This window comes from Candoia aspera, chromosome 1 (assembly GCF_035149785.1).
Source record: "Candoia aspera isolate rCanAsp1 chromosome 1, rCanAsp1.hap2, whole genome shotgun sequence".
NCBI classification, from domain to species: Eukaryota; Metazoa; Chordata; class Lepidosauria; order Squamata; family Boidae; genus Candoia; species Candoia aspera.
In genome coordinates, this window is record NC_086153.1 from 15,743,688 (window position 1) to 15,751,788 (window position 8,101).

General features: G+C 39.9%; 1 protein-coding gene across 2 annotated transcripts in view; it reads left to right on the plus strand.

Moving 5' to 3' along the window:
• The window catches only part of RABEP1 (rabaptin, RAB GTPase binding effector protein 1), a 62,535-nt gene extending 56,425 nt beyond the window's left edge, over positions 1-6,110 (plus strand). For both annotated transcript variants that reach the window (XM_063298016.1, XM_063298024.1), the window contains 6 exons: positions 1,397-1,537; positions 2,944-3,133; positions 3,274-3,329; positions 4,099-4,197; positions 4,676-4,792; positions 5,511-6,110. In XM_063298016.1, the coding sequence (XP_063154086.1) occupies positions 1,397-1,537; positions 2,944-3,133; positions 3,274-3,329; positions 4,099-4,197; positions 4,676-4,792; positions 5,511-5,612 (705 nt within the window). In that variant the 3' untranslated portion in view covers positions 5,613-6,110. The remainder of the gene's footprint in view (positions 1-1,396; positions 1,538-2,943; positions 3,134-3,273; positions 3,330-4,098; positions 4,198-4,675; positions 4,793-5,510) is intronic.
• The last annotated feature ends 1,991 nt before the right edge of the window (positions 6,111-8,101 follow it).

The window sequence follows — 8,101 nt, forward strand, 5'->3', positions numbered from 1 at the left end:
CAGAAATATAGTCAGGAATGTGGATTGGGAAGAATGTACGGTCTGTGTTTTAGTTGTGTGGGTTCAGTTGTATAAGATCCACATGGTCTTATTAGCTGCACTCCCTGTGAAATAGCAACTTAATTGTGGTGAAAATAAGCTCTAGACCAATGTTTGGCTGGAGAATTCTGGGAGTTGAAGTCCACCATCTTCAGGTGGCCAAGGTTGAGAAACACTGCTCCAGACAGTTTGGCCAGCTTCTTAATCTGTTGTTCTGTAGCGTTCTAGAGGAAATCATGTGTCCTTGGAGGGGTCTGTATTTTTATTTATGCAGCCAGTTATGCACTCTATACAGTTACTCTTTTTCCTGGAACTGTACACTCCAAACTTCTTTCACTTGATCTAATTAGATTCCTGTGTTTGTTCTTTGTTTTCCTTTAAAGTTTGGTCATTATGAATTATTGTAGAATTGTATCTGCTGAGGCTGGTTTTACTCGTAGAATGTTAAAATTGCCAAGGTTGTTAAATGGCAAAGCTGTTTGATATAACTGAGAATTTGTTGGTTAGGCAACCTGAAGAGTGGATGCTTTTAAGGCGTCTTCTGCAACATTTAAATTCGTGCCAATGCCCAATTGATTTTTTAAAAATTAGTAGTAGTCCCAGTCAGGATGAATGTGTGAGGCCCCGCTGCCACAACTTAACAGAGTCAGCTGTTAATGCTTCCGGCAAATCACAGCTGGAACAAGTGGGACAACCATTTGTAAATGCCAAGTCCCTCCTCACTTTCTTCAGGAAGCGCTTAGTATCCCATGAGCTGTTGCACCGGGAAAGTACTGGCAAGACTTCCCCATTGGCAAGGCAGGCAGCACTAGGTGTGTACTGGCCACAGTCTCCAGCCAGTGTTTGGGAAGTGAATTCTGAAACTCAGGCTTGGTCTTTTAGTTGCTCCTGTTCTCTACCTCTTTCTCTTGAAGGACGTGGTAGGCAAACTGAGTTTGTTTGTTTGTTCGTTTGTTAAACAGATTTATAAGGCCACCCAACTAACACAGAGTGAGTCCGGGCAGCTTACAGAGTTCATTAACTGGGTTTGTGTGTCCTCACAGAATGGATGACTGGGGAATTCGTTTAAGCCTGTGCATGATAGGGTTTGTTTTGGGTCAAGTAGCCCTACGAACTGGCTGACTGATTCAGTTGATCCCTTTTTTGTGTTTTCACTGAAAACTTCACTGTTCTCCCATTGAGTAAGTTGTAGGAACAGGGAGAAAGTCCTTGTGAGCAAAGGCCTTCTTCATATTGGTATCTTTTTCCTGTTTTGTCTGCTGCAATTTTTGCATAGTTCCGCCATGTTAAGAATGAAATGTGAGTTAACCTGAGGAGATGATTTTTGAGGGCTTAATTCTTTCTTTGTTCGCTGGAGGCTGTCCTGATGCAGTCCCGAGAGCTTGTTTCAGAGGAATTGGTGAGGCTGCAGAAAGACAACGAAAGCCTTCAAGGGAAACACTGTCTGCATGTGTCTTTGCAACAAGCTGAGGATTTTATCCTTCCAGAATCTGGAGAGGTAGGATACCTCCTGGTTAATTTTAAATGGATCAGTTTGGGGTGTAATACTGGGTAAGACATCCTTGCTACTAAAGTTTAAGAATAATGGCCATCACTTTCCAAACATTAGAAATGTGGAAACTTGTGTCTAGTAACGCGTGGGAGTAGATCCACACGTTGATTGCAACATTTATCTGAACTGAAATCTTATATTAGCAAAAACTGCAATCCTATCTATGGGTACACTTTGGTTTTTATCTGCCTTAATCTAGATGGCTTCCAGTATATCTGGAACAATCATTAGCATTTCCACTCTAAAGCAGCCTATACTGTATTTTGTTATTATCCTGGCTGGAGCTATCACAGTAACAGCTTTTTGCTTCATACGAAGAAAAGGGTGTTTCTTAGTGATAAGGTGTATGATTTGTAGCCACATGACTTAAGTTCCTCCCATTTCTGCTTAAAAGGATCTTGAGATCAAGGTAGAATACGTTATTATGCAATTGTGGAAATACGTTTTTAAACAACATTCGAAGCATGACTTTTTAAAATTGTTACAGTCTGAAATTGCTGCTTGGCATCTGTAGAAAATGGATTAACAGAAGAAAATAGTATAATGGCTTTACAGCTTTGCATTTATTTATCTATTTGTCAGTGCCAGTTTGGTCTAGCGGTTAAGGCAATGGTCTAGAAACCAGGGGGCTGTGAGTTCTAGTCCCGCCTTAGGCATGAAAGCTGGCTGGGTGACCTTGGGTCAGTCACTCTCTCAGCCCAACTCACCTCACAGGGTTGTTGTTGGGAAAATAGGAGGAGGAAGGAGTATTAGGGTTTGCCACCTTGAAATATTTATAAAAATGGGATAGAAAATAAATAAAATAAAATAAATAAATAAATAAATGTTTCTCTACCGTCCATCTTGCATACAACAACTCTGGGCAGCTTTATTACAACTTCCATTGTTTTGCCAGTCTTCCTTAACCTGGTGCCCTCTAGCTGTTAACTTATATATGTTACATACTGTATCTGGAAGCAATGAGGTTGGGGCAACCCCATTAGGCCCCAGATTATATGTGCTACTGGCCTCTTGGTAGCTGAGTGCTCTGACATGGCCCACAGGCTCAGGAACTTGCCCTTGTGTCGGGCATTACATTAACAATGCTGTGTATATAATATTGCTGGGGAATATTTTTAGTGTTGACCTCCTGCCTCCCCTTATCCTTTTTAAAAAAACAGTGAAGAGATTAATTTCCTAGAACTGGAATTACTATTTTTTAAAGCACTCAAGTTTCCCCTTTTGTATCTTCCCTTGCTTTTGTCCTTTTTAAAATCAGTTTTAAGTCAAAATCCCTTACAGTTTATTAGCACCAAGAAGGGTATATGCATGAGAGAAGGCAGTTGTTTGACATATATAAGCCTTTGTTTCAGGAACTCCGTGAACTGGTCCTCAAGTACCGTGAAGACATCATTAGTGTACGGACAGCCGCTGATCATCTGGAAGAAAAACTGAAGGCAGAAATTTTATTTTTAAAAGAACAGATTCAAGCAGAACAATGTTTAAAGGAGAACATAGAAGAGACTCTGCAGCTGGAAATAGAGAATTGCAAAGAGGAAATTGGTGAGAGAAGGGCTCTCTTTATACTCAAGGACCTTTCAGAGGATTCCACCTTGCCTTCCTAATTAACCAGTCTCTTCTTAGTTAACAGGAACTGAATATGAGTCTATAATGAAATTAAAACTTTTTTCCATTTTTAACAGCTGCTGCATCCAGTCTAAAAACAGAGTTGGAGCAAATAAGGGTTGATAAAGAGCAGGTGAGAGTCTTGTCTAAAGATTTTGGGAGATGCTCAGTATGCCATGGCAAAAAACCCCCACCCTTGATGTTTTTTCCCCTCCATATATTGTATCTTGGATTACATTGGTCTCCTATCCAAAGGTCTTCATGTCAAACTCAAACATAGAGTAAATTCTTATCTAGTGACTGCGGTTACTCCAAATTATTGGGAGTGGGGGAAATGCCATACATCTTCCTTCCTAGTTATGCTGTTTGTTCATAGGAATAAACAGGAACTTTTTATTCAGAGATAAATAACAGAGAACAACAGAGAGGGAAATGGGTTTGAAAGCATTTAGGTGAAACTATCAAAATAGTGGTTCTTTATGCTTGTTCCCCTCTTCTTTTTATGATAAAGTTTCTGCATAAAATTGAGAATCATATTCAAAGTCACAAGCTACTTCATAGCAATAGTACCAAACTACAAGTCAAAGGACTAATTAATGCTATTTCTCAGAATTTTCTGTATACCTGGCATAAAACTGCTTGCTCTGTGTACATCCTGACATCACACTTAGCCAGTGGTGTACCTGTAAGCAAATGGAGTCAGGGAACCCCTGAGCAGCGGAGATTAGAATAATTGGCAATGGCTTCAGTTTCTGCTTTCAGTAAGGGAGAGGTTTTAGTAAGTGAACTGTTACACAAAAGATTTACAAAAGCAAAAATGGATAGGCCATAGAAGGAGCCCAGGTGGTTGGTTAGCACTGGAGACCTTTTAGCCCACTTAATAAATTCTTCCATTTTCACAGTTGGAATCCACCTTGAGAGAAAAAATACAGCAGTTGGAAAACCTTCAGGAGAGAAAAAGTGGTCTTGAAGAGCAGCTAAAGAAGGAAGTTGCCACAAAGGTAAATAATTGTGTATGAATGATATTAACAGGATACTGAATTGCTACATGGGATTGGGACTGAAAATGCTCAAGACTAGTCATTGGTTGAGGAACAGAAAAGAAGGATAGAAACAAAAAACAGTTCACGATGGAAGGGACTTAGTAGGATCAATACTGTATTTCTGAAATTGGCAAAATCCAAAGAGATTTCAAAGGAACACTCCAAACTCAGGGGACAGCAAGGCAGCAAATTAAATTCAATATGTGCAGTCTACACTCATGGGGAATGGAGGATAAGAAAGGAGGAAGAGCGAACCCAATTTCATACTCATGGAGATGTGGTTTGGATACATTACCTTAAAATAGTGCAGTACAGATAGTAAGAGATCCCACCTTTCCTAAAACCCTTCTGTGACCAGGGAGGCCATCATGCAGCTACCATTATAAGCACACCCATATCTTCATGGTGCAAAAATCATCGCTGTTTCCTTTCCCAGACTAACCTAGAGCAAATGATGTTCGAGGAGAAGAACAAAGCTCAGCGGCTTCAGACGGAATTGGATGTCAGTGAGCAAGTACAGAGAGATTTCGTTAAGCTTTCTCAGACCCTTCAGGTGAGGTGGTCAGCTCGTGAACAAAGGCAGTGAACAGTACCAGTTCTTGGACTTCCTGGCCATTAGAATTAGGGTTTCTCTCAGATGTCTGTACTATTTTTGCTCTGCTTGGTTGCTCCTGCCTTCCAAGGTCACAAGATCCACCATTCTTCCAGTGAATAATGGTGATGAGTAAAATAGCTCTTGCTAAATTTTGCTCTTCTTTAGAGTTACTTTAAGCTCAGGAGAGAAACCATTTTTTTTTCCTTTTAGAATAGCAGAATGTAAGTGCAGGAATGGATCTTAGAGATCATCCAGGCCAGCTCCTTGCCCAATGCAGAATCCACTATCCATCCAGGCTCTGTTTAATTTCCAGCAGAGGAGTTCCTAGGCAGTCTGTTACATTGCTGGAATAGGCCTTACCATTTGGAAATGTTTTCTGAGGGCCAACCAAGATTTACTTCCTTGAATTTAAACAGTTGTTCCTTGCCCTGTCTTCTGCAACAACTCTGAATAATTACTCCCCATTTTCTATCTGGCAGTTCTCAGGTACTTGAACACTGCTATCATGTCTCCCTGCAATCTTACAGTTTCCAGGCTAAACATGCCCTGTACCTCTACCCATGTGTTTAATCTATTGATTTTTAAAGTTTACAGCCTGAGAGAAACTAACCCCCCCTTACAGATAGTCATTCTGTTAATTTTTGTTTTCTGTTCCTTTCTTTCTTTCTTTGCTCAGGTCCAGTTAGAACGGATCCGGCAGGCAGATTCCCTGGAGAGAATTCGTGCAATCCTCAATGATACAAAACTGACTGACATTAATCAGCTACCTGAAACATGACAGCCTCAATAGCAGAGCTGTAAAGCTGCATTTTGATTTTTTTTAAACCTCCTCTTTATAGCAAAACCTTTAATAATTATTTAATTCTAACTGAAAGAGCAGAAGATGACACACGAGCCATGAACCAGGTTGTGTTTCTGGGGGGAGAGGAAGGTGTTCTGTGTGGGGAAGAAAGTTTCACACTGAGAAGATTTTCAGGACCCTCCAGGGTATCTGCCTTCAATGGAGTTGGACTTCTCCATATAACTCCTCTACCTTCATCCTCCTGCTTGTTTTTTTTCCCCCCCTTAACCTGATTCTGGAATACAGCATTCCCTCCCTCCCTCCCTCTCATCCATGCCCTCTTAAAATACTGTGATGAAAGTAGTTGCTGGAAATCATCTCCTCCCATCCCACCCCAAAGTTTTTGGAGTGAAGCTACAATAGCAAGTTGGGCAGAAGGGGAAAATAGTATATTGTATTAATATTTTATATTAAAATATGAATTTATTTGCAGGACACTGGATTTTGGGTTTTTCTAGCTCAGTACATTTTTTGTACCTTGTATGTTGTGTTGGAAGAGCCCCAACTATTGTTAAAAACACGTACCGAATGTGGGCAGGAGAGGATTAGAGAAGGCTGCAAATTCTCAAAAAAGAACTTAAGGCACAGGGAAAAAAATGGGTAATTAGAATGGAGAAATAAGTCAGTTGCCTAAATTCTTAAGACAAAGGCCGGGGAAGTGAAGGTGCCTTAAAAAAAAAATTACTTTTTTTTTTTAAAACCGCCCAGAGTCCCTCCTTGTGTGGGGAGATGGGCGGTGATAAAAATTTGATAAATAAATAAATGATCACTTACTGATACCATTCTTCATATGTGAGAAATGATATTCTGCCCTAGCTGAACTGAAGTTTAGCTTTTCATTATTGCATTGTGTGCTGGGCAGAATATAATCTATCCCCTCCCCACCTGCCTTGAAAAGTGGAATAAATGGGTATTTAATCTTCACAGAAAGAAAAGCAGGTGGAAATAAGTTGCTTTAGTGTCTCTCATTACCAGCACCAGCCCAAAGCTGCATTGCAAGACAGTATCAACATACAGCTGGATCCAGCGTTAGTTACACTTTTGTCCCACTGAAATACAGGGACTTAAGTTAATTACATGATCAACACACACCTGATTTCCTTGGGACAAAAAACTTAAGCTGTATCAAACTTATAGTACAGAGGTGTTTTGCGAATCTTCACACAGATTTTAGAAGGTATTTTGCTTTGTATGTAAAGATTCTTCAGCCTTTGGATTTAAAATTCTACATTTAAGATAATGTTGCAATACACCAGACAGGAAATGTTTGTGAAGCTGCAGTTATGTTTATGCTTGGACTGAATACTTCTCCTGAAAAGCAGGTTATTCATGATAGAGGGCTGGGAAATCTTGTTCTGGACTTGTATCCAGAGCAAGTAAGATGCATTAAACTCCATAATGGAAGTTTTTTTGCAACTAGGTCTTAATGGTTCCAGCAGGACCCAAATGCAACTGATTTGCTGTGATCTGACTTGGAGGGGAAAGGAATATGCTTCTCTGAACTTAGAATAGAGCTTTTAAAAAGTTAAAATAAAAATCCACAGTGGCATTTTGAATTAAGCCAGCATGAAACAACTTCGTAATTTAAGTGTTTTTTTCCAGTCAGGAGGCTGCATGATTATCTGGGTTCCAGTAAGAGCTTATAAATTCCTAGGAACTGTTTTAAATAAGATTAGTGTAAAGTAGATAAGATGTGTTTAATCCATGATCTGTATTTCTGTTGCATTTCTATTCTTGTGGTCAAGCAGTAGTTGAACAGATGGATATTGAAGTGGACTAATGGAGTTGCAAGCAACGGTTCATTCCAATTCCCCCACACCTGCCACCGAGATAGCAACCATTAATTATGACATTCATTTTCTGAAGGCCGGAATCCATCTAGCAGAGTCCTAATTTAATCATGCTTACTATTACTTGGCTCTTGGCCAAGCAGGTATTGATCCAATATCTAGTTCTGTATATCTTAGCAGTGTAAATAGATGAACAGCCTGAGTGCTACCCCACTCCTGAAAAAAGCTATTGTTCCATTTTACCTTTTGGGTGGGCGTGGACTATCAACTGAGCCTATCTGTTTCAGGTTTTCTGGGGAGGAATTGGGGTCAGGAGGAAGAGAGAGAACTTACATGGAATCAAGTTGCCGTAACTATGTAACTGGTACAAAATCAAAAAGCATTTGCTGGAATCCAGTCTGCTTCAATCCACTGGTTAGAAAAAAATACAACAACAAGCATTGCAGCGACAAAATAGAGAAGTGGACTTATTACTAGAAACGAAGAGCTTGCTCTGATGATGTATGTTAGCATGTTTCTTTGTATCTTTAACATATTCTAATGTATTAGAAGCAGATTCACCCTTCTTCCCTAATCCTGCTCATGCAATTGGAATATCATAAAATACGAGCAAAGATGGCTTTCCTTTTAGGAAGC